The 23,884-nt window shown below is 61.9% G+C and overlaps 1 protein-coding gene across 3 annotated transcripts in view; it reads right to left on the bottom strand.

The window, feature by feature from the left end:
* Positions 1 to 391: 391 nt before the first annotated feature.
* Positions 392 to 23,884, bottom strand: part of ABR (ABR activator of RhoGEF and GTPase) — a 37,732-nt gene continuing 14,239 nt past the window's right edge. For 2 of the 3 annotated variants that reach the window (XM_036394915.2, XM_036394916.2), the window contains exons 3-23: positions 20,026 to 20,130; positions 19,355 to 19,540; positions 18,859 to 18,966; positions 18,205 to 18,265; positions 16,074 to 16,126; positions 15,790 to 15,930; positions 15,368 to 15,489; positions 15,093 to 15,258; positions 14,461 to 14,583; positions 14,310 to 14,385; positions 14,071 to 14,175; positions 13,564 to 13,638; positions 13,321 to 13,418; positions 13,078 to 13,209; positions 6,091 to 6,150; positions 5,888 to 5,997; positions 5,458 to 5,597; positions 4,914 to 5,048; positions 4,555 to 4,660; positions 2,858 to 3,005; positions 392 to 2,728 (exon numbers count right to left, since the gene is read on the bottom strand). In XM_036394915.2, coding sequence (XP_036250808.1) covers positions 2,639 to 2,728; positions 2,858 to 3,005; positions 4,555 to 4,660; positions 4,914 to 5,048; positions 5,458 to 5,597; positions 5,888 to 5,997; positions 6,091 to 6,150; positions 13,078 to 13,209; positions 13,321 to 13,418; positions 13,564 to 13,638; positions 14,071 to 14,175; positions 14,310 to 14,385; positions 14,461 to 14,583; positions 15,093 to 15,258; positions 15,368 to 15,489; positions 15,790 to 15,930; positions 16,074 to 16,126; positions 18,205 to 18,265; positions 18,859 to 18,966; positions 19,355 to 19,540; positions 20,026 to 20,130 — 2,340 coding nt within the window. In that variant the 3' untranslated portion in view covers positions 392 to 2,638. Of the gene's footprint in view, positions 2,729 to 2,857; positions 3,006 to 4,554; positions 4,661 to 4,913; positions 5,049 to 5,457; positions 5,598 to 5,887; positions 5,998 to 6,090; positions 6,151 to 9,988; positions 10,266 to 13,077; positions 13,210 to 13,320; positions 13,419 to 13,563; positions 13,639 to 14,070; positions 14,176 to 14,309; positions 14,386 to 14,460; positions 14,584 to 15,092; positions 15,259 to 15,367; positions 15,490 to 15,789; positions 15,931 to 16,073; positions 16,127 to 18,204; positions 18,266 to 18,858; positions 18,967 to 19,354; positions 19,541 to 20,025; positions 20,131 to 23,884 lie in introns of those variants that run through there. The other variant, XM_036394917.2, reaches the window with a different exon arrangement.

Below are 23,884 nucleotides of genomic sequence, written 5' to 3'. Positions count from 1 at the left end.
TTGGAGGCACATTGGCTCCCATTCCCACATGGAAAGAAGTGGGGAGACAGCAAGCACCATGTGATCTATCAGATGAGGTTTCCAGATCTCCTGATGTCCCTTGCTGTGCCTGTTCAATATCCTCAGGCCAGAAGCTGTGCAAGTCAGCTGAATTTTAAGCTTGAGTAATTCTAGGCTGATTAAACAGCCTGGCTCCAGACAGTCCAGGGTTTTTTTCCTCCAAAATGCAAGGATGGAGCCCAAACCATAAGAAGTCTCTTCAAAGATTGCCTGGCACAACGCCTGTGCTTATACCACTGGCTTGAAGTGCAACTAGCAAGAATTCCACGACAGAAACAAGAAGCTGTGATGCCAGAGTGATCAGTTAGTGCAAACAGCAACACCACAGGGCTTCTTTTGTGCAAATATCAGGGCTTTGCATTTTTATTAACATTTTTTTTTCTCCTCACGAAGTTTTACAGCCATTTAAAGTTTATAATCTACAGAAATTGAAACAGAACACAAACAAAAATATATCCTTAACAACTTTTGAAAGTCAAATATTAATTAACAGTTCTATTCTACCTGTAGCTGCAAGAGTCCACCCCCCTCTTTTCCTTCCTGTAGGGACAAGCAAAAGCCAGTCATGGGGACAGCCACAGCCTGTTGTGCTGGGCTGTGGGGACTGGGCCTCCAGCCACTGTCACAGGGGGAGATTTGGCTGTACAGAGTCTCCATCTGGAATGACAGAGAGTGGACAGAGACTTGGACACATGTAACAAATCAGACACACACAGGGATCTGTTGTGCAGTCAGATCTAAAGCTCGGCCTCCTTACTGGGTCCAGGGCCAAGACAGACGCCTGGTTATTTTCTGCAATGCTGTTTCCCTTCTGTTTAGCTGGTAGTCAAGAGGAGCAGGGTCTGGAGTGTGAGCCCTTTGGAGGGGGACTGAGACCTCCCCTCCTTGGTTGCTTTGCTGGTGCAGGGCTGGCAGGTGCTGCCTTCCCCAGGGAGGGGGCTGAGGACATACCTGGTGCATCGGTGGCTGGGCTCTACCTGGAACAGTCCATTAGCTGGGAGGGTAAAGGCAACGCTGCTGTGGGGGACAGGCTTGGTCACTTCTCATCCATCTCCATTTGGCACAGGAGAGCACAGGGCCAACGCAGTTGGGGACATGGGGGGGCTTTTCCCACAAGAACACAGACTCAGCTCACAGAGCGAAAGGTTTTGTGTCCCAACAGGTACCAACACCTACGTGGGAGCCTGGGGGACATCCCAGGAGCCAGGCACTGGGGCAACCTGTCCTGCCCTGGGACACGGCCTGACAGCTCCAGCCATCAGCTTGGGAGGGGTCACTGGAGCCACTAACAAACAAACCTGAGCTGGCTGGGCACAGCTAATCCAGCAGCAACCACTTTGGGAGGAAGACAGAACGAAGCATTTCTGCCTTCAGTCACGAGGGCCATGAAGGTTTCCTCCTTCCATCCTTCTGTGCTGGTTCCCAGGCTGGGTGACCATCCAGCTGCTGCAGAGCACTTGCCTCTGGCAGCCAGGCTGCCACCGAGGCAGGGCCATGTGCTGCCATGTGCCCACTGCAGCAGGGAAGGCCAAGGAAGGGATAAAACATCTCCTTGTCCCTGTGGCCACGGGAGGAATGCTGGTGCCCCAGCAGGCTGTGCCACGGGGTGCATGCAGTGCTCATGGCAGTGCTGGGCTGGCAGGGGCACGAGTGCCTCACTATGGCAGAGGGAGAACTGTACAGCAGATAGCCTGTTCCCCACCAAATTCCCAAATTGAGGAAATTTGCGACCACATCAGTGCCAGAGCATACATGGGGTCAGCCCGTGGTGCAGAAAGCAAATCTGCCTCTGGCTGGCCATCCTTTCAGCCTGCTGTGGATCGAGACCAGCACAGCACCTCTGGCTCCAGCCTTGTGTGAGGGGTTACCCCATGACTACTCAGAGGCGAAATCCAGCGAGGGGAGGAACCGCCACGCCACACACACACAGGCAAAGCACAGGGCTGGAGAGGGGACTGGCCTGAAAACACCCAGAGGAGCCGTGGCAGGGAGGAAGCAGCGCCCTGCTCCTCTGCTCTCGGGGCCGCAGTTTGCTCAGAGCGGAGCAGGATCCGGGCACGGGGTCCGACGTTTGCGCAGGCAGCGAAGCCAAAGCAGGGCTGGTGTCACCGTCACCAGGGAGGGAGGGAGGGAGGGAGGCCCGTGAGCTCCCGGCCTCGGAGCGAGCCAGTGCTGCACATGCAGGCGTGGGCAGGGAGCTGGGCAGCAAACAGGCACTCGTGGGGCACTGCAGGCTTCAGGCAGGGGGTGCCTGGAAGGAGTGAGCGGGCGGGAAGGAGTCCAGGAGAAAACTAGCCAAGGGGGAAGCCTGTGTCCACAGCCCTTGTCAGTCACTACCTCTTCCGTTGAGCAAATATACATAAAAACAATCCTTGAACACAAGAAGGGACATAAGACACGACTACTTTACAGAGAGGGCCTGGCACCTGCTGGGACCAGGCCACTGGAACGTGATTGTACAGGAGCTGCAGGCAGCACCGTCCTGGGTCTGGGCTGGTCTCCCTTGGGGGCTGTGGTCCAGTCCGTGTCCCCCAGCAGGGAGCTGGAGTGTTTGCAGCTGGTGCCTTCTGCCTGCAGGCTACACGTCCGTGGAGAAGTAAAGTGTGTTGCGTTTGAGCTCGCTGAAGGAGATGGGAGGATGCTGCAGGTAGTAGAGAAGGACCTGGACCTGTAGAAGGTAAATGGGGGGTGTTACTACAGAAGGAGAAAGAGCTGCCACCTCCAGCTTGTCCATCAGCAATAAGTAACAAATCTACCCAGACAGGCAGGGTGAACCCCTCCAGTACCCAGCTCTTACCTGGGCCATCACATCATGGGACCAGATGTCAGAGGCCAAGGTGAGGTGCGCCTTGCTCTCCCCCTCTGAGGGTCTCAGAAGTGTTGGTCCAAAAACCGTGGCCAGATTGTGGAGAGACATTTTGTTGATAGGTTCCTTTTCAGCCACCCTGTGGGGTACAGGAGAGAGGCAGTGTCAGCCCCTAATGACGCTCAGGAGTGGGGATCCATGGGGTGATGTGGAGGCCGAGGGCTGCTCTCCCTTCTCCCAGCAGCAGTGGGGCACCTCCAGCTTTCCACTGCCCTCTGTAGCCCTCAGAAAAGCCAGGTACAGGGCAGGGAGCTCTGCCCCCTTCACGGCCTCTGCTGGAGCTGCTGGGCCTGGCTGGGAGCCCTGGGTGTGATGTGGCAGCAACCAAGCCCTGACTTCTGCACTGCGGGGCCTCCACCCTTCCCGAGCCCGCAGGGTACAGGGAGCCCTGCACCAGCCCCTGCCCCCTGCACCCACTCCCCTCGAGGCTCCCTGCCCCAACAGCCCTGTGGGAGCCCTGCCAGCACGGAGGGAAGCAGGACCACAACATTGCCATGTTAGGAGGCAGCTGTGCTCCCCGGCACAGGCTGCTCGCTTGAGCCCCGGCCAGGGGAGCAGATGTGGGAACTGGCTGTGCCCGGTTCTCAGGATGGAAATGGATTTTTCCTTCTCCATCCCCCAGCATCAATCACTTTTTCTGTTTGATTTTAGCCAAAGCAGAGGAACAAAAAAAAAAAAAATCATGATGCAAGTAACATGAGCCATGAGCCCCAGCTCTGGCCAGGCTCTGTGTTCTGCTCTGCTGCCCTTCCACAGCCCTGTAGCTTTCCTGGGTTTTGGGCTCCCAAGGAGCCCCTAGTCCCTGAATCCCCAGGTTTGGATGCACCTCATCTGGGCCAAGAAAAGCCTATCAAACCACAAACTGCTGCACTCACCCTGGGATAGCTGATATGAGGTGTCACCTGCAGTTCTGGGACATTTCCACAGAGCTGAGTGTCCTTGGTTCTTGGCCACCCGCTGCTGACAGGTGACAGGGATTGCTGCATCTTGTTTTGCAAGGACTACTGCTGGACTGGTGGGAAGGGACACTGCAGAGCTCCCAACTGATTCCTGTCCTGTGCTGAGGCCAGCTGCTCCCTGCAGAGCTCATCCAAGCAGCTGCACGCCGGCTGCAGCAGCCAAGTGTTCCGTGTTTGCAGAGGCCGTGTGCTCCCTGCAGAGCTGACCTGGATCACTGGCCAGGCACAGCCCAGACCCTGCTGCCACCACAGCCGGTGGTTCTGGGACACCAGGGGCTGCTCTGGAGGGGCAGATCAGCTCCAGGACACCCCCCAGGAGAGAAGATGTGGAAAGCCAACACTGATATCAGAGAAGGTCTGAACAAGCTGCAGCCTGGGGAATATGCCAGAGCCCAGAGAGACAGGGCAGGTGGGACACACCTGGAGCTGTACCCTCTTGGAAGGGAAAGGACCACTCCATGCCTGCCCCAAGCTGCTGTTGCTGGCCCTGGCTGCTGCCCTGCTCTGCACCAGCACAGCCTCCGCTTTGGGATCAGCCTGGAGCCATGCAGGCACCACAGGAATCAAACAGCAGCTCTGACTCTGTTCATGTCCCATCCCCACGGCAAAGCAGTGAGACAGACCCATCCTGCACCTCCCACCCATCCCAGGCAGCCCCTGAGCCATTACCTTTTCAAGTGCTCCAGCAGGAAGAGGAAGGTGATGAGGTTGGGGTCAGGCAGCGAGCGGAGAAGGTGCATCATGCAGTTCTCCTTGGCAGCAGGATCTGAGAGAGCTGGAGGCAAAGAGGGAGAGGGCTCAAGACAGGGTCTGCTGCAGCAGCAGGACCCACCACAGCGAGATACCTCCCAGCAGCCACTGTGTGAGCACTGGGGAGCAGCACCACCAGCCCTGAGCTGGCCTGGAGCCAGCAAAAACAGCCAGGACCAAGTGGGCTGAGCTGGGAAGGACCCTTGGGAGTGTCCCATCCCAGAGCAAGCAATGCCAAACAGTTTGTGCATCGTCCCTTTCCCCTTGCCATCCCTTACCGATGCCCTCCATGAAGGCAGGGTAGAGCCTGTCAGTGAGGAGGGGCTCGGGCAGCTCTCGGAAGTACAGCTTCAGCGTGCCGGCGATGGCATTGATGTCCATGTCACTCAGCATCACCAGGATGTCCTTGTTATCTGTCCAGAGAGCACCCACGTGTGATGCCTCCTGCCCTCCTGATCCCCTCTGTGTCACTCCAGCCAGCCAGCCAGGCTGCCAGCTGCAGGGCAGGGACAGCACTGCTGGGTTCACAGCCCCATCAGCCAGGCTGAGCCTGGGAAAAGCCCAGTGGTTCCTGCCTGGCTGGGCAACAGGACACACAACGATTTGTGCAAATCCATTTGCAACGTTTCCCTGACTCAGTGTCTCCCAGGAGCCAGCTCAGAGGCACAGACAGGCTGGGATCCCTGGGTGTTTTTACCCCTCCTCATCCCACCCCTTCCTGTGCAGAGTGGCACATCTGGCACAAGTGCAGCGCAACAACCAAACCCAGCCTTGCAGGGGCTGGGGGAGTCTCAGAACACCAAGCTCCCCCAGGACACTCACTCGCATCAAAGACAGCTTTCAATGCCTGGATGTCAGTGGCCACTCCAGAGATCCTGTAGATGCCAACCTCTTCAATTCCCCTCTTCTCCACCTCCTCCACGCACTGGCGCACAATGTAAGGCACCTTGGAGCGCTCGCGCCTGGCTCGGGAAGCAGAGCTGTCACCAGAGACTCCCAGGGGAACCCTGGCAGCCAGCCCAGCCCTGCCAACCCAGTGCCCAGCCCTGCATGCAGGAGGGGAGGATGGGAATGGCAAAGGGAACAGGAAAATCCCCAGCAGAGAGCAAAGGCCAAGCTCCCCAGTGCTGGTGGGAGCAAGGGGACACAGTGCAACTGGAGCAAGGGGACATAGTGCAGCCCCACACCAGAGCAAGGGGACACAGTGCAGCCCCACACCCAGAGCAGATCAGCCCCACAGCCCTGCATTTACTTTGTCACAACACTGATTTTCACCCCGAAGACACCAGTCTGCTTTTTGGACGGGGTCCTCTTCAGGCTCATGTCCCTGCTTGTGAACTTCATGGAGAACTCCACCTTGATCTGTGGGAGACAGGGGGTGAGTGCTGGCTGGCCTGAAGGCAAGAAGGGGCTGCATTCACAGCGAGGGGCTGGGGGTCCCCCACCCTCACTTACTCCATTCATCTCAATCACATCCATGTGCCAGTTCTTCGTCTGCACGGCCTGTGGGTCCAGCTGTGGGGAGAGAAGGTCTGTGAGTTCTGTGGGGACACAGCCCCAGTGCCAGCCCTGCTGTCATCCCAGCCTGGTGGCCCCCAGAGCCCCTGATCTGCAGATGCTGTAGAGCACAGGATATGCTTTTCCTGGGCAACATGCTGCTCATGAGCAGAGGATGGAGAGGTTCCCCTTTAGGGTCTGGGGTCCCTCTGGCTGTGCTCTGAAGCCAGGTGGGCACAGCCCCCCTGTCCTGCCCTCTCCCCAGAGCCCCTGCAAGGCAGTGCTTTAACCCACACCCACAAAGCAAGAAACTTCCAAGAAATTAGGACTATTTCTGGCGGCAGATTGATGAAACAGAACTAGGGCAGCGTTTTCCATACAGAAAAACAACATCTCCCCATAGCCAAGGCTATTTATAACCCCTGGGAATGACAGGCTCTGCTATTTCTGGCTTTGGGGCTAGCGGGGGACTCGGTGACGCTGCCCTGGCGCCCGGGTGCAGTGAGAGGTGCTGGCATTCCCAAGGCCCTGGCACGTGCCCTGGTGGGCTCCAGGCCCCAGGGCTGTGCAGAGGTGGGTGCAGTTGCCTCTTGGGGCTTTTTGGTCCCCAGCTGGTGGTATTGATCCAGCCCCATCGATCCCTGTAATGCACAGGGCAGGCAGCCCGGCCCTAATGTCCCCTTGGGGAAGGGGATGGGATCTGGGAGCTGGTGGAGGCTCCCAGGGCTGGGGACACGCAGCTGCCAGGCCACACTGGCACCAGGCACGTGGGGTCACTCTGCAAGGACACGGGAGCTTCCTGCAGCTGCTGGGTCAGGAGATGCTCTGGGCAAGCGTAAAGATGTTCAGAGCTGCTGCTCCAGCCACAGAGCTGCTGCTCCCCTGCCCACAAAGTCACTGCACGTCATGATGGGGGGGCACTGTGGGGTCCCTCATGTCCCTTCTTGCACACCAAAACCCCACAGTCCCAAGGAGAAGCTCGAGCTGCCCTGGCTCTTGGCACAGACCCAGCACGGTGGCATTGCCACATGCCCAGCCCTGTGAGCCCGAGCAGCTCCTCAGCCATGGGAAAACTGTGAATCTCAGCAAGGCAGAAACGTCTCCAGCATGGCCCAGGAATGGCTCCTGACACGGAGAGGAGTGTCAGGATGGCTCCAGCCCAGCACATGGAAGAGCCCAGCGAGTGCCACGCTGCTCCCTCCATGCCAGCCCTGCTGGGGAGCAGCAGCAGCAGGAGGAGGAGAAGGAGGAGGAAAGCTGCGGCTGCCCTGGGCTCCCATGGGACCCTGCAGCAGGTCTGGACACTGGGATCACGAGACTGCAGCCAGAGCACAGCCAAGCCCAGTCCTGCTGCTCCAGCTCCTCTGTGCTCCCCTGCAGGGCTGCATCCCCCACAGCACTGCCAGGAAGGCAGCACAGCCAACACCATGTCCCAGGCACTTCCAGCCCTTTCCCCACTCATGGCAGTGAAGCCCCTTCATCCCCCAGCCAGGTCAGGAGCCTGTCTGCTCTGCAACACAATTTTATCTGCAGCCACCATGCCTGCCTTCCCTTCCCCAGCCCTCAGCTCCCTCTGGCTCCGATGGCCCTGGCAGCTCACATCTGGAAGGGCTTTAGCAGAGCTCTGAAGAAAGCTTTTATTAAAGCCAGGTTGGCTGCTGCCAGTGCTGCAGACCTTACCCTGAGCTCCCCTGCAGCCCCTGCCCCCTGCATGGGCACAATCATCCCACAACAGCCAGCAGGGCCCAAATTTGGGCTACTTCTGCTGGCACCATGGGCCTGAGCCCCCCTGCAGCTAGGGCAGGTCCCTGTGCACTGCTGTGGCCTAACCCTGGTGCTCTCTAACCCTCCTGCAGCAGCAGCAGCAGCACATGATGCTGCCACTCCCCAGTTTCAGCAAAGCCACGTCCAACACTTCATCTCCAGGCGTGGGAGGATGGACAGGAGCATCCACCCACAGAGCCAGAGGCAGCTCCTGCCCACACAGCGCTGGCAAACACCCTGTCCCAGCCCCCAGCACCATCTCCTTGTCCTCTGAAGGGAGCTGCCTTGCTCCAGCAGGATGCAGGGACATCCCAGGTCAGTGGGGAACTCCTGGGGCAGGCGCCCTGGGGAACAGCCCTCGAGCCAGCATTGTGCAGGATGAGATGTCAGCTCCTCTTTGGAAGATCAGACGGCTTCAAACACCCCTCTGTGCCTGGGCAAACATCTCAGCCAGGGCACCAGCACGTTTCCAGGCTGCTCCCTCCTGCATCCCAGGGACTCCCAGCCATGGTGGTATCCATGCCCAGGTCAGCATTCACTGTGGTGCTGCTCTCATCCACAGGGATCTGCCATCATCCTGGCTTCCCAAATTATCCAAAGCTGCTTGTTTGTAGGACAAGGCCCCAAGTTGTGGAGGAACAGGCAATGAGCATCCTGGCAGTCCTGCAGCACTTTGTGTGTTCTGGAGAGGTCCTGCTGGTGCTGACCCTCCCCTCCTTCTGCTTGTCTTGTCCATGGGACAGCTCCGGACTTGAGGTGATGAGGCCACATCCTGGAATTCTGTCCTCAAGACATGTCCAGGTCGTGGCAGACCCAGGCAGGACTGGGTGCACAGAGCTCCAAGGTGAGGAGCTGGTAGGGCTCCAAATCCTCAGGGTGGTTCCCCAGGACCCCAAACACTGGGATGCTGTGGTGGGGCAGGGTCAGGCTGGGCATGTCCCCTCCTCACATCTCAGGCCCATGAGGTCACCCCACCTCAGCCTGGGGTGAAGCAATCGGGAGCAAACCAGTGACTCAGTCTTTGAGGTCATCTCTGCCAGGGCCCTGGGGAGTGGGATCCCAGAGGAGCTGCTGCAGCCAGCGCTGCTTCCCATCAGCATGGCACCCACAGCTTCCCCAGCCTGGCCTCCCATGGCTGCCCTGGCGAGCAGATCCCTCAGCAGACCTACAGACAGTCCCTGAGCCCCCAGCACCGTGGGACAGGGCAGCCCCCACACCAGCAAACGCTGCCAGTGGCCAAGCACAACCCCCCAAAAAATCAGCAATCCACAGCCCTGACTGAGAGTGACCCGAGCAGCAGCAGCAGCCACAACCCAGCAGGACCCTGCCGGGGCCACATCCTGCCCTGCAGCCCCAGGGAAGCCAGCAGCCAGCACGGGCACGGGAAATGAAACCCCTTCATGCTGTGACCCAGCAACAGCCGCCGGGCAGCCTCCCCAGAGAGCCCTGCTGCCCCTTAATCCCCTGGGCTCGGCACAGAATCGAGGTTAATGCAGCTGCGTCACACACACAGAGCCAAGCCAGGCTGGGCAGGGGGACTGCACCGAGGGAAACCCCCAGAGTCCCCCGTGGGGCTTTTGGGACAGCCTGCAAGGGTGCTGTTCCCCTTCCTCTCCCTCTGCACTCTGTGTTTCCAGCAGCACTGCCTGATGTGGCTGCGACACAGCTGGGAAAGCCTGGATGGACCCGGGTTGCAAGAGGGGGACACAGGCAGTGTCCCCGGGAAGCGGCCCCAGCCAGCCCAGGAGCATCACTGCCCCCTGGAAAAGCTCCAGGGCCGGACAGGGGCTCCCTGGGGCTCTGCAGGACCCCCGGTGCAATCAGCTCAGCCTCCGGGAGCCTGCCAGCACACACAGGGAGAGGGAAGGAGCAAAACAAACACCTCACAGGCTGCCAAGTGCATCTAAGAGCTCCCAAAGCACCCAAACACCTCCCTGCTCCGCGCACAGACCCCGCAGCGCTCACTCTATACACAAACAACACAGCCCCCCGTACCAGCGCCCCCCACCCCACAAAAGCACCGGTGACAATGCAGAGCAGAGCCCGGCAGAGCCACCCCAGAGCCCAGCGCTGCCCCCCGCACCCGGAGCACCTTCTGCCGGAGCAGTTTGCTGCGCACCCTGCCCCAGAGCCGGGCGCCCGTGTTCGGGGCTCGCTTCCCCTCGGGCTCCTCCACGCCGCGCTCGCCCCCGGTACCGGCACCGGGGCTGCCCTCCGGCTGCACCAACACCTCCGTCATCGCTTCGGCTCCGGGCAGGCGACACGAGGGTGCCCGCGGCTGGGTCAGCGCAGCATCCGCATCCCTGCTGCTGCCGGCGGCGAGAGGTCAGCGGGGCCCGGCCAGGGGAGCCCGGCTGGGGCTGCGGGGCGGCGAGCGGCCGGGGCTCATCCTCAGGCTGTGAGTCGGGCTGGCGAGGCAGCCCCAAAAACCTCCCTCCCTCCCTCCCCCTGCGAGGAAGTGACTCAAAGGAGCCCCCCCCGGCGGCCCCCACGCGTTTAACCCTCGCCCTGCCGCCGCTCGGGAGCGCTGGGGGGGCTGCCCGGGCTGCCCGCCGCCGGTATCCGCTGTTGTTATCCCCTCCCGTTATCCCTCTGCCGGTATCCGCTGTTGTTATCCCCTCCCGTTATCCCTCTGCCGGTATCCGCTGTTGTTATCCCCTCCCGTTATCCCTCTGCCGTTTTCCGCTGTTTTTATCCCCCTCCCGTTCTCCCCTTGCCGTTTTCCGCTGTTTTTATCCCCCTCCCGTTCTCCCCTTGCCGTTTTCCGCTGTTTTTATCCCCCTCCCGTTCTCCCTCTGCCGTTTTCCGCCCCGAAGCGCCAGCAGCAGCCGCGGCCCCCGGGCACCGCCGCTGGCGGCTGCAGCATTCCCGGCTCCCCGCAGGAGCCAGGCTGGCTCTGCTGCTCTTGCTGAGAGCAGGAGGAGGCTTTTCGGGGTCTGTTGTCACGCCTAGGGACAGCTGGGTACCCCCACGTCCCCTCTGTGTACCCTGGCCCGTGCCAGCCCCACTGCCAGGGGGGCAGGGAAGCCCTGGAGGGTCCCTGCCGGCAGAGGGACACGCTGAGGTGCAGCTTGGGGGGACTTGAGTGCCCCCCAGTCCATCCCTCAGCAGCCCCTGGAGTCCCCACGGGTCACTATGGCTCCCTGCAGGTCAGGGGTGCCCCAACATCACAAATCTCCCCTGCCAGAGACTCTGCCAGCCCAGGGAAGGGGACAGACAGACAGACAGACAGGCAGCTATCCCCTGAGGGTACAGCAGGCACCGTGCCCATGACAACACAGGCTCTGCTTCAACAGCCAAATCCCCCCGGGCATTAATGGGCTGAGGAGGGGGGTCCTGAGACCCCCTTCATGCACCCACTGCCTTCTCCTCCAGGGCCTGGGGGCCACATCCAGCCTCTGTCCTCTGCAATGTGGGCACAAGCACAGCCTGCTTTGCCCCCCACAACACCCATCTGCCATCCTGGCACAGCAGCACACACCCCTGCCAGCACCCAGCAGACACAGCCCAGCTGCTGGGAGCAACTGGGACAGCTCAGAGCAGGGCTGAGCCCTGCAGTGCAGGGGACACAGGACCCTCACGGGGACATGAGCCAAACAGAACAGCCCTAACCTGACCACAGCATATTCCAGCTTTAGAAAATAAAGGGGTTAATAACAACAAAACAGGGTTAGTGCCAGCCAGGAGTCACAGCTTTCCACTGAGCAGCCAGTGCTGCTATGTGGAACCAGCAGCAGCTCATGATGAGCCCAGGGACCAGCCAGGGTCAGGAACATCCAGGGCAGCCTGAATGGCTCAGGGACAAGGCAGGGGGGCAGCTCTGGGGCTTGACTACAGCCCACAGCCCCAGCAGCAGCAGCACTGCCCATGCTGCTCACAGCTGTCCTGCCCTGCCACCAAGCCCAGCCCTGTGGCTCTGGGTGACACCAGGACAGCCCCAGCCCTGTCGCTCTTCCACCCATCCAGATCCTCCTTGGGATAAGCAGCCCCAGGGCCTTCTCTCTTTCCTGCTCTTCCCCCAGAACTCTTGCACAGCGGGTACGGGCTGTGCTGTCCCTGTCCCGACCCCCGCATCTCCCAGCATGACTCATGTTTGTTGATCCAGGCTATTTCCGAGAGCGCAGCTGGACTGATCCCCGCGGGACACCGAGCCCCTTGCCTGCCCTGGCCTTCCCCCTTGGCCCAATGCCACCCCCACAGCACTGCTTCCTGGGGGAGAGGGCAACGCAGGGGTGATTTCAGGTGTGGACAAGCCACTGGTGAAGCTGAGCCCCCTCCTCCCACCCTGTGTCCCCTCCAGTGCTGTTTCCCCACAGCTTCCCATTCCCTGCAGCACTTCCCTGCTGCTCTCTGCTCCCCTGGGACCTGCCCTCAGTTGCTTTCCCACGGAGCAGGCAGCCATGAGGGGCCCTTTGAAGCGGCCCTGGGTGCAGGGCTGTGTCCCAGGCGTGACCCTGTCCCCAGCACAGCCAGGCTGGGCTGCCCACCAGGAAAACACAGAGACACCCCCAGCCCAAACTGTGCTCCCCTGCCCTGGGCTTGCCTGCAGCCTGGCCAAGGTGGCTGCAGGGGGAATGGGAGATCTGGGGGTTGCCTGCCCCCCACTCCATCCTCCTGGTCCTGCTCACCTGGGAGCATCTCAGGGCAGCCCAGACCTCCATCCTCCCTGCCTGGCAACCGCCAATCAGAGGCGGCTCAGCCATTGCCCTGGAAACCCCCGTTGCCATAACAGCAGCTGATGGAGGCACAGGGAAGGCAGATGGTGGCAGAGGGGGACACAGGAGGGACGGGGGGCTGCACATGCAGAGCCCTCCCTAGGGCAGCTGCCAACCCCTCCCTGCAGCCCCCCGGGGCCACAGCACAGAGAGCAGCAGAGCAGAAAAACTTCCAGCCCAGCTGGGGCTGGATGCATCTCTGCAGGGGAGGTCTGGCTTTGCCACCTCCACAAAGGCCCCTCTCACTCTGTCCCACCTTCTCCTGCAGCCACTGTGCCCCAGGACCATCACCCCCATGCTTGATGCCCACCCACCTCCTGCCTCAACCCACAACTGCTGTACCTTGATCCCAAAAGCAGAGCTGCCCACCCCAGACACCACTCCAGGACAACCCTCCCAGCCCAGGTGCCAGGCCCTAAGGAGTCCCCCTTTGGGTGAGAGGATGCCCAAAAGCCCCAGTGCATACCTGGATCTGCCCCTTGCCCATGATCTTGTCCACAATTTCGTTGTTGTCCTTGTTGAGTTTGGTCTTGTCGTAGCACTTCTCGTAGCAGAGGATGCGCAGGGACTGGGAGCCCTCCAGCTCAATCTCAAACTCCTGGGGTGTGGAGGGAGGGTGGCTCAACCCCAGCACCCCAGAGCAGCTCCAGAACTGGGCTTGAAGGGAAATGGGGAGCACAGCCCCCCCCTGCATGCCACCCTCCCTCACCTCATTCCACTGCGGCTCCGTGGTGTCCCGGAACACCCTGGTCTTGGCTTTGCTGACAAAGTAGCCAAAGGAGTCCACCTCCAGTGTGCAGTAGAGATCTGGGGGAGCAGACACGGCTCAGCACCCCAGGAACACCCTCACCATCTCCCAGGGGACCACAGTGGGCAGAGCAGGGCCACGTGCTGGACCTCAACTCTTCTGAGCCCACCGGCCCCTCCAAGCAGGGTGGGCACCCACACTTACTGGCTGACTGCTTGAAGCCCTTGGCAGAGTGGACGATGACGTGCAGGAACCCATAAAGCCCTGGGGACTCATCATCTGTGGCAGGAGAGCAGGGGCTGTGTCAGGGCCTGGGGCTGGCCATCCCCAAGGCAGCCTTTGCCACCTTTGCCACAGCAAGCACAGTCCCTGCAGTGACACCCAGATCCCCCAAGGCCCTGCAGGGACATCCCTAAGTCCCGTATCCCCCACTGACACACATCCCAAGCTCTCCTGCTGCTGGACAGCCCTGGGGGAGGTTCCCAGTGGGGCTGGCTGGGTCTCACCCTGGGCACACTGCTCCTGCCCAGCCCACGGTGTGGGATGGAGAGAGCCCAAAAGCAGCCCCGTGCTGCAGCCAGGATTGCTCTGCCTGGGAGCCCGACGCTGCTCCAGCAGTGCCACCTGGTGGGAAGCTGTCCCCTGCACAGCAGAGCCCCCAGAGTCCTGCCAGCATCATCCCGAGCAAAGCAGGACCCAGCGGCCACTCACCGTCCTTGTTGCTGGTGACTGGGATGTTGTGGACAGTTCGCAGCTTGAAGCAGGATCCTGTGAGCACCTGCAGCTCCACTGAGCTCAGGACAAAGGCCTGGAGGTCTGGGAGAGGACAAAAACTTCAGAGGGACACAGCCAGTGCTGGTCATAGAGACTGGAGAGCACCAGGCTGGGATCCTATAGGACTTCTGGGGTGACCAGGAGCCCCAGGAGCACCTCAGCAGCCCCAAACTCACCCTTTTTCTGCAGTCTCTGGATGGCCTCTCTCCACTCAGAGCGCTCGTAGTCAGAGGAGAGGAGGAAGAGGTAGCTCTGTAAGAGAGGAGATGTGGCAGGCTGTGTGCAGGCAGGGCTGAGCCGGCCCCAGCCCCAGCCCGCCCTCCTCACCTTCCCGTTGCGGTTGTGGATGCGGAAGGGAATGGCAGGGGAGTTGAGCAGCAGCCAGAATTCGTTCTCAAACATCTTCTTCTTGAGGCGCTCGATGGCGCGGCTCTGCCCCTTGTTGGCTTTCTGCAGACGGGGAGCAGAGAGGACCTTCCAGAGGTGCCCCTGTGCCCCAGGACCCAGCCCTGATCCAGAGCAAGGCACCCACCCCAAGAGCAAGTCCCACACCTGTCACAGACATCTTTTATGAAAAATCCTTTCCTTAGGATTTTTTCTCCTGAGGAGCTGAGAGGCCTCAGGAACAAAATGTAAACAATGGTTATCTGCTGCTGTGGAATGCAACAGGTGCAACCAATCTGTGATTGGTCTCATGTGGTTGTTTCTAATTAATGGCCAATCACAGTCAGCTGGCTCAGACTCTCTGTCCGAGCCACAAGCCTTTGTTATCCTTCCTTCTTTTTCTATTCTTAGCCAGCCTTCTGATGAAATCCTTTCTTCTATTCTTTTAGTATAGTTTTAATATAATATATATCATAAAATAATAAATCAAGCCTTCTGAAACATGGAGTCAGATCCTCGTCTCTTCCCTCATCCTAAGACCCCAGTGAGCACCGTCACACACACCCTTCTCTCACCTCCTTCTGCACCTCGCTCTTGATGGCTGAGATCTTCATCTTCATGTCCTCCAGCTCGTGGTCGGGGATGACGTGGACCTGCGGGCAGTGCTCCGACTCCTCCGGCGAGGGGAACACCAGGTCGGCCAGGGGCACGTACCACTTGCAGTCGTACTGCTGGTGCTTCCTGCAGCCAGGGCACGGGTGCTGACTGACGCCTGACCCCCTCCCTGGCACATCTCCCACCCCAGTGAGGGACAGGGGGGTCGTGGCAGAGCGCCCAGCGCCCTCCTTACCCCACTGCTGTCTTCTTCAGCTTGGCACAGAGCAGCACGTCGGTGAAGAGGAAGACGTGCCGCAGCTTCCGCGAGCCCTCTGACAGCTCCACCAGGAAGCCATCCTTGACAAGCTGCCGGGTCTGCGGGCCAGAGGGGCTGCCATGAGAGCAGGCAGGGAGCAAAGACCACCAATCCATAGAGAAAGGCCAACAATCCTGTCCCTCTCTGTGGCTCAGCCACCAGGAGCATGGGAAGGTCCATATCCTCTATGTCCAGCAAGCAGCAAGGACCGGGTAGAGCCCTGACCTTGTACCTGGAACTGTATCTGGAGGAGCCTCTCCAACTCCTACCCAGGCACTAAGGAGCTCTTCAGGGCAGGGGGCTGGCAGAGGGCTCAGCCCTCACCCTGTGCCCAGGCACTGCCCACCCCACGGGCTCACCTCGCCTTTGGGGGTGGTGACCGCTGTCCTCCGGGGGTCGATGTCCTCATTGATGCTGGAGAGGAAGTTCTGGGAGATGCGGAGGGCGTCCTGGAGCAGCGGGTAGTCAGGGTGGTCAGCTGGGGTGTGCTTGAGGAGATCCTGGAAGGAGACAGGCACAGGTGAGCAGCTCGAAATCCCGCAACCTGGAGACCCCTCATCAGCACTTCCCCACAGCTGCAGACCCCCAGGAGCAGCAGAGACAGAGGCCACCACCACCCCCGTGGCCCTGGTGTCACACTCACGTGCAGGACGAGGGTGCTCCGTGTCACCCGGTCAATGGGTTTGTACAGCAGCGCTGAGGGGAGAGACAGAGTGTCAGGAGCCACCTGTGCCTGCAGCCCTGGCCCCTCTCCTGCCCCTCTCCCACCTGTCACAGTGAGCACAGGGGCAAGCAGGGGAGCCCAGATGCCCAGGGCAAGCATCTGAGCTCTGTCCTGCACAGCTGGACAATCGTGGTAGTGCCAGGAGCAGGGGGGAGCCAGCACTGCCACAGCCCCGTGTCCTGCTGCGCTGGGGGCACCAGGAGGCACAGCCAGGCCGGTGTGCGGTCCTGGGCGGTGGGGACAGGATGTCCCACCACACCTGCGGCAGCACAGGGCTGGGACAGCCCCCTGGAGGGCAGGGCCTCCCCGGGAGGGCTGCACCCACACTTGCTGTGCGGTGGCTGAGGAGCGGAAGAGCCGTTCCTCACTCTCGGCAGCTTTTTCAGTTTCCCTTTTTGCTCAGAGCTGGGTCCCGTCTCTCACCAAGCTCTGCCACGCCATGGGACACCCTGTACCCACCCCTCTGCACCACCCCAGGCAGCCCTGGCTGCAAAGGGGGCCCAGGCTGCTCCAGCAGCAGCAAAACCCCCACCCTACAGAGAACACCGAGGCTTCAGCCCCACAGCCCTGCCCCATGTCCCTGCCTGCAGCCCCCCTGACTGCCTGCGGGGCTCACCCAGGGCAGAGCTGCCTCACACACAACCACACAACACACACAGGGGGTACAGACACCCCCTTTCTCCTGCCACACACCCTCCCAGCAGGAAACAGCCCCAGAGGCTCTTCAGAGGCACATTTCAGTGGAAGCAGACAGACCCTTCTCCTCCTCCCCACCTCTTTGGGCAGGCAAAGGCACAGACCCCACTCACAGTGCTGCTCCCCATGCATGGCCACATTCATGTCTCCCCAGGCTGCTTCCAGCCAGGCTGATGCCTCTGGGGTTTCCCTTCACTTTGGAGCACTTCCCCAAACTGCCGGGGCCGAGAGCAGCCAGATTTTGGGCCATGGGAGAGGAGGGAAAGCTGCCACCTCCTCAGCCTGGGCTGACTCATGGGGAGTTCCCATCCCTGTGATCCCAGAGGGGGCTGCCCCATGGCCCCCAGCCCTGAGACAGGGTGAGCAGGGGGTCTCTGTTCAGCAGGTGATGATGCCAGGCTGCACCCCAACCAGAGGCTGCACCCCCACATCTCCATGCCAGAGGGTAAAACAAGAGCCCTGCTCCCTGTGCCAAGCCAGCCAGAACCCTGCTCTGGGATAAAGGTGACAGGCAGGGTGCCCCCCCTTTTCCAACATGAGGAAGGATGGACCCTCCTGCTGCCATCACTACGGGAACATTCAAAGCTCCGGGGAGCCCCTGGAGGGGTGGTCCCAGCACAACAGAGGAGCAAGGGGCTCCTTGTGCCCACAGTCCTGCCTGCCAGCCTGGGACCCACAGGCAGCAGAGGCAGGGATGCCCAGTGCCTCTCCTCCCAGCCCCACGATGCCGGGGCAAACGGGGACCCCTCCCCATCACCATCCACACAGCACAGCCCGCACGGGGGGGGTCCCCCAGCCCGGCACCCCCCTGCCCACCGCAGCTCCGTCTGTCCCATCACTGGCACGATCCATGCCCGGAGGGGACAGCGAGCGCGTGGCTGCGTGTGCCGGAGCCAAGATGATTCAACCGAGCCTGGAACAAAGACGCTCCCAACTTCACCCTGCAGAGCACGACCGCAGCCTCCGCCCCCCCGGCGGCACAGACCCCGCGGCACCGCTCCCTGCCGGACCCCAAAAGCGGAGCCGCCCCCCTCGCCTCACCGTAGGTGCAGTTGCAGCAGAGCCGGACAATGAGGAGGATTTCCATGGCAGCCCCGGCCCCGCGCAGCCATCGCAGCAGCTCAGCCCGGCTGCGGCAGCGCTCCGGCCGCTCCGCACGGGGAGGAGCGCTGGGCAGGGGCTGGGGGGCTGCCGCACGCCCCCCGCATCCCAAAGAGCCGCCCGTGACCCCCTCCTCCCCTCCCCGCCGGCTCCAGGCACACAAAGGGCTCGGAAATTCACCCGCGCACACAAAAGGATGCGACCCCCTCCCCGCATCCCCCTCCCCGCGTCCCTCTCCCCATGCCCGCCGTACCCTCCATGGTGACAGACGTGTGGCTCTCCTTGGAGTCCTTGGGGCCCTTCACCTTCAGCTCCTAGGGAGGGAAAGGCCCATCAGCACAGCCCGGGGGGCTGAGGTGGGGGGAAGGTCGTGGCTCAAGGTCATGGGGTCCCCCCAACCCTTCCTGCACCCCCTGGCCCCAGCCTGGCCCTGCTGGAGGCCACACACAGGTGCTGGGTGAAGGAGTGTGGGTTCCTGCCTGGCTGGGAGCAGCTCTGGCTGTGCCCAGCTGCTTGGACATGGTGCTGATGCCACCGAGCTGAACAAGAGCAGGGAGCCCAGGTTGTAGCCATGGAGGTCCCAGTTTCTGGAGGGGATCCAGGCACGGAGCTCCAGGCAGCAGGAGATGAGCCACAGGTGCCCAGCACTGGTGACAGCACAGGCTGAGCCCAACCTGAGCTTGCACAAGGTGGGGACAAGCTCCTGCAATGCCCAAAAGAGCACAGCCCTCCAGCAGAGCCCCAGTGGCCCAGCCCTTGGGGCAGTCCCTGCAAGTCCCCAGGGCAGGAAGAGCATCTCCACGGGGCAGACAGGGTCAGCTCAGCCTCGAGGACAGTGTTCTCTGCCCTGTGCAGGGACAGCCTGGGCACAGCCCTGCCCCACTGGCACAGCCCCATCCCAGCTTACCTCTGAGATCTTCTGGAACTGGTAGTTGCTCTGGCTGCACTTCTCTGCCGTCTCCAAAGCGATTTTGTAGTTATCCACAAAGGCCTTGTAGACCCCCAGCTGGCTGGCCTGTGGGGAGTGGGGGTTAGCCAGGCACCAGCAGGGTGCTGAAGCCCCCCACAGCACCCAAGGGGTCAGGCAGCCCTTGAGGTGACACTGCCCAGAGCTGTCCCCTCCTGGCAGGACACTCAGCCAGCTTGGCTCCTGCTCAGGGCAGGATGGTGGAGCTCCTGCCCAGCCTGTGCTTCCATAAAGCTCCAAAATCCAGCAGAGAGATAACAAGTGCCTGGCCAGCAGAAGCTGAAGCTACAGCCCTTCAACCTGGCCTCTCCTCCTCTACCCAGCACGGTCATGGCATCCATGGGAACAGCCCCTGAGGGCATCACGACTCCAAACTCATCACAACTCCAGCCCTTCTCCTCTTCCAAGTGGAGCAAGACCCAGGGAAGGTGCATACCAGCTTCTGGAAGAGGTGACCCATGGTGACATTGCTGTCCCACTGCTGCACCTTCGGGCACAGGCTGTCGTAGAACTCCTTGTGGATCTCATAGATATCCTGGATCTTGTAGAAAATGGTCTCGATCTGCTGGAGGGTGAGGACAGGCTGCGACGTGGTGGCCGTGGCCTTCAGTGGCTTCATGGGCTGCCAAAGGAGGGAGAGTTTGAGATGAGGGCTAAGAGGAGAACACTGGGGATGAGGAGGATCTGAGCTGGCAGCGAGGGCTGCCCAGGACAGATGGACCAAGGCTGGCAGCTGGACCAGGGGCACTCCGGGCTCGTGCATCCTCGGACTTCCCCGCAGCGGCGGTGACCCCGTGTTGCGCAACAGCGTCTCGCCATGAAGGTCAGCAAGTCCACAGGAGGAAACAAGGCCACAAATATGTCCCCAAAAGGGACATGGGCAGCAGGGGAAGTGAGATGGGGGTAGACAGAACCCAAGGGTAGACCCCAGGAAGAGCAAAGCTGACCCTGGTGTGGCTCCTGGAGCTTTGCTCCCACTCAGGCTGATGTGGCTGGGGGAAGCCACCCAGGAAGAAATGATTCCATCCATCCATCCATCCATCCATCCATCCATCCATCCATCCATCCATCCATCCATCCATCCATCCCTGGAGGGGCTGTGCTCACCAACAAGAGGGCCTCCAGCTGGTTGATGTAGATCTCCTCACTGGCCAGGAAACCGGAGAGCACCAACTTCCGCATCTCCAGGCCTTTGCCAGCATCCCGGTCGCCCTGCAGAACACAGCAAGGAGCCTGGCTGAGCCAGCAAGTGGCACAGGAGGAGACCCCTCATCCCACCAGCCCATTCCTGGCATCCCCACGTGGGCACAAATCCCTGCCAGTGTCGGGGGGAGCTCTGTGGTAAGGCGTGGGCATGCGCCAGTGGGCAGCAGAGCCCGTCTGGAGCCAGCTGGGAAAGCCACGAGCTGTGCTGGCTGCTGTCCCCTCCCTGCTCCGGGCTGGCCACGAGCCCGGTGCCGCTGGCAGCGCTCCAGGATGGCGCACAGCATGGCAGGACTCTCCCAGGGCAGAGTCCAGAGACGCCCAGTGAAATCATGCTTGGCGCTGGATGGGCTCCCACGTGAGGTGGCACCACCCTTTCCCTCGGCTGACGTTTCCCTAGGGATGTGCCACCCCAGCAAGCACTGCCCAGTGGCACCCAGGTCTGCTGCAGCACTGATGTTCCTGTGGTGTGACCCTCATGGCAGGGAGATGGCTGGGCTGGGGGGGCTCTGAGACCCTCAGCGAGGCTCTGCCAGTGCCCAGGCGTGGACACCCCAGCACCTGGACCATCCTTGGTCATGCCTTTCCTCTTAAAAACTTGAGGGCCAGGCTTTGCCACCCAGACAGGGGCCAAGCAGAGCCATGGGGGCGTCACTCTGGGCCATTCAGGATGGTTTGGGGGGGGGACATTGGTCGTGTCTCACCTCTGCCCATGCCAACCCTGGCTGTTGTGCCAGGGGAGGTGGCACAGCCCCAAGGTGGGCATGGCTGAGGATCAGCATCTCTCTGCCCCACTCCAGTGCCCACCAGCCAGCCCTGGGGGCTGCTGTGACAACAGAGTGTCCACCCTGCCAGGCTGCCCCACTGAGGCTGGGCCACGGTGACAGAGCAGCAGGAGGGTGAACGGGGGGGCCACTTTTATTCACTAGGAGCTCGTGGGCTCTTTGCCACAGATTAGTCACGGGCTCTTCCTGCTTCCCCAGCCTGGGCCCTGCGCAGGAGCTCAGCAGATAAGGGGCCCACCCACGCTCGGGGCCCACGCACCCCACGGGGACAATGTCAACTCCTGTGACCCAGAGCAGTGACTCTCACTCAGGGCCTTGTGGCTGCCCCATGCAGGAGACCCCAGGAAGAGCAGGGCCAGAGCCCTCCGAGGGCTGGAGCACCCAGGCACCCTGGCAGGGTGGGCATGAGAGGGATGCTGAGCTGCACCTGCCAGCACAGGGGTCTCCCCTGGTCCACCCCCCAGCTCTGTTTTGGGACTGTTTAGGGGTTTCTGGTGGCCGAGTGTGGGAATCGGCCAATAGCCGAGCAGCGGTCAGAGTGTAAAACCAGCCCCTTCCTGAGCATCCGGTGCCGGCTCTGCCGAGCCCCTCCGCTCCCACCCCGCAGCACGTGTGGCTCTGCTCCCCCCTGCAAGGACAGCTGGGTGGTCACCCCACTCTGAGCCCCCGCACCTGGAGCCTGGCACAGCCGTGCCCCGTGCCCTGGCACAGGCAGTCCTGGGGGAGTGCTGGGGCCGCAGTGATGCTCCCGCCGCTCCCAGCTCTGCCCCCCGCCAGCACCCACCGCATCGCCCCGGGGCCGTTCCAACACCCGGCATCGCCAGCACCAGCCAGATGCCCCTTGTCCCCACACCCACCGCCCAGCACGGGGGGCAGGGTCCCCCCGCTGCCCACCTTGTCGCCGGCCGAAAATGGAGACACGGGGCTGGTGGGGGTTCCTGGCTCAGAGTCATCTTCATCCTCCAGCACTTTATCCAGGTACCCTATGGCCTCCTCTTCCTCCTCCATGGCCGGCCGGGCAGCGGGGCGCACAGGGGACCCCACAAGGCTCCAGGCAAGGCGCTCAGGCGGCCGGGCTGTCCCAGCCTGACTCAGCTCTGGACGCCGGCCACCAGCGCGGGATGAAAGGAGCCATTATGGGATCCCCGGTGCTGCTCCAGCCTGACCCAGCTCCGGCCTCCCCGTCCAGTCCCCGCCGGCCCGGGCGCTCCCGGCGCGGCTCCGGGCTCGGCAGCGCTGCGAGCGCAGGGCCAGCCCCGCTCCCGGCCGGCTCCGCTCGGCCCCGGGGCCGCGGGCGCTGCAGGGGCCGCTGCCCCAGCCCCAGCCCCAGCCCAGCCGGCCCCGCCGCTCCGCCCTGCGCTCCTACAGGAAATGCTCTCCCGGCTACGGAGGTGGGGCCGCTCCGCCGCCGCCGCCCGCCCGCCCCCAAGGTGGGTCCGGCAAGAGCCGCGGGGAGGGGATCCCTGCCAGCCCCCCCGGCAGTGGGAGAGCATCCCCTCTGTTGTAGCCCTCTGGACCCCCGTGTCCCGTGGGAAGGCACAGCCGGACCGTGGGGATTGCCGCCAGCGAGAAGGGAGCTTGGAGGGCAGCAGCATCACCGGGTGCCACATGGGGACCCGGCTGTGCACCCCCAGAAGGGACCAGAGCTCTCCGTGCCCCAGAGGGGACTTGGGGCAGTGTCACCGAGCCGAGCCGGCTGTGTTCACACGGACCTGCCACACCGGCTGGCACCTCAGCGCTGAGCCCCGGGGCAGCGGGACATGGGGACAGCAGCACTGCTGTGACGCTCGTGAGGGACACTGAGGGCCTTGGCAGGCAAGGCAAGAGCAGGCTGGAGGAGGGGACACTAATGCAAGAGCTGCTTCAGCAATTTCCCCCCCTGGCTCCTCAGAAGCAAAAGGGGAACCAGTGGCTGCATGCGCTCTGCCCACAGGAGCCATCTCTTCTCCCTGCACCCATCTGAGCCTGCAACAAACTCCTGCTGTGAGATGTGGGGACACAGGGACTTTCCAGAGCCTGTGTCCAGCCCTGTATCCATGCCACAGCTCAGCCTTTGCAGCACAACCCTGCCCAGCATGGCCAGGTCCCCAGAGTGGGGAATGGTCCCTGTCCAGGGGAATGCTGCCCACAGTGCCAAAGCCAGCAGCACCCAAGCAGGGGCTGGGACACCAAGTCCACACCACGACCACATCCCACGGTGGGATGGGGAGGGTTAAGATGTGTCTGCACGCAGCAGTCACTGGCTCCAGACATGGTTACAGCTGCCCCAAGAGCCTGCAAGACGAGATGCCCCACCAGAAACCTCCCCAAACCAGCCCTCACAAAGGCAGTGCCACCAGTCCTGCCTCACTGCAGGAGAGCAATGGGCTGAACCTGGCACCCTGTGCCACACAAGCACAAGCCTGTGCCCCTCGCAGGGCTGGACACACTGTGCTGGTATTGGAGGGAGCTCTGCCAAGCCCCAGCACAAGCAGCTCCAGATAAAGAGAGGGAGGCAGAGCTGGCACCGGGCTCCAACACTTCCCAATCCTGTTTGTCACAACCAAGTCAATGTCCTTGCCTGTGCCCAGACCCAGGGTGCCCCACCAGCCCTCAGGGACACCCCTGTGCCAGCATCTCCCCCCAGCTCTGTCCCCCAGAGCCACCCTCCCTCTGCTGTCCCTCTGGCCTGGGGCTCAGAGCCCAGCACCGAGTGCCAGGACTGGGGTGAGGGGCTCTGCTGGGGGGTCAGGGAGCCCGAGCGGTTCAGAGACAGCCCCGGGAGGCGGTGGCAGAGGGCAGCACCCTGCTCTCCCTCCCCAGGGGCGCTGGGTGCTGAGACGGCGATGCTGCGCAGGGCGACCCTGGGGAGGAAGCCACACCTCTCCCTCTTCTGCCTCAGCATCCGGGTCAGGAGCTTAACTCTTTCCATGACAAAAATAAAACTTCACTTTTCCCAGCGCGGGCAGCGGCAGCGCCGGGGGATCCCCCAGCCCGGG

Source organism: Molothrus ater, chromosome 21 (genome assembly GCF_012460135.2).
Source record: "Molothrus ater isolate BHLD 08-10-18 breed brown headed cowbird chromosome 21, BPBGC_Mater_1.1, whole genome shotgun sequence".
Taxonomy (NCBI): Eukaryota; Metazoa; Chordata; class Aves; order Passeriformes; family Icteridae; genus Molothrus; species Molothrus ater.
Note: the sequence above shows the minus strand (reverse complement) of the source record. Positions and strands in the feature narration are given on the sequence as shown.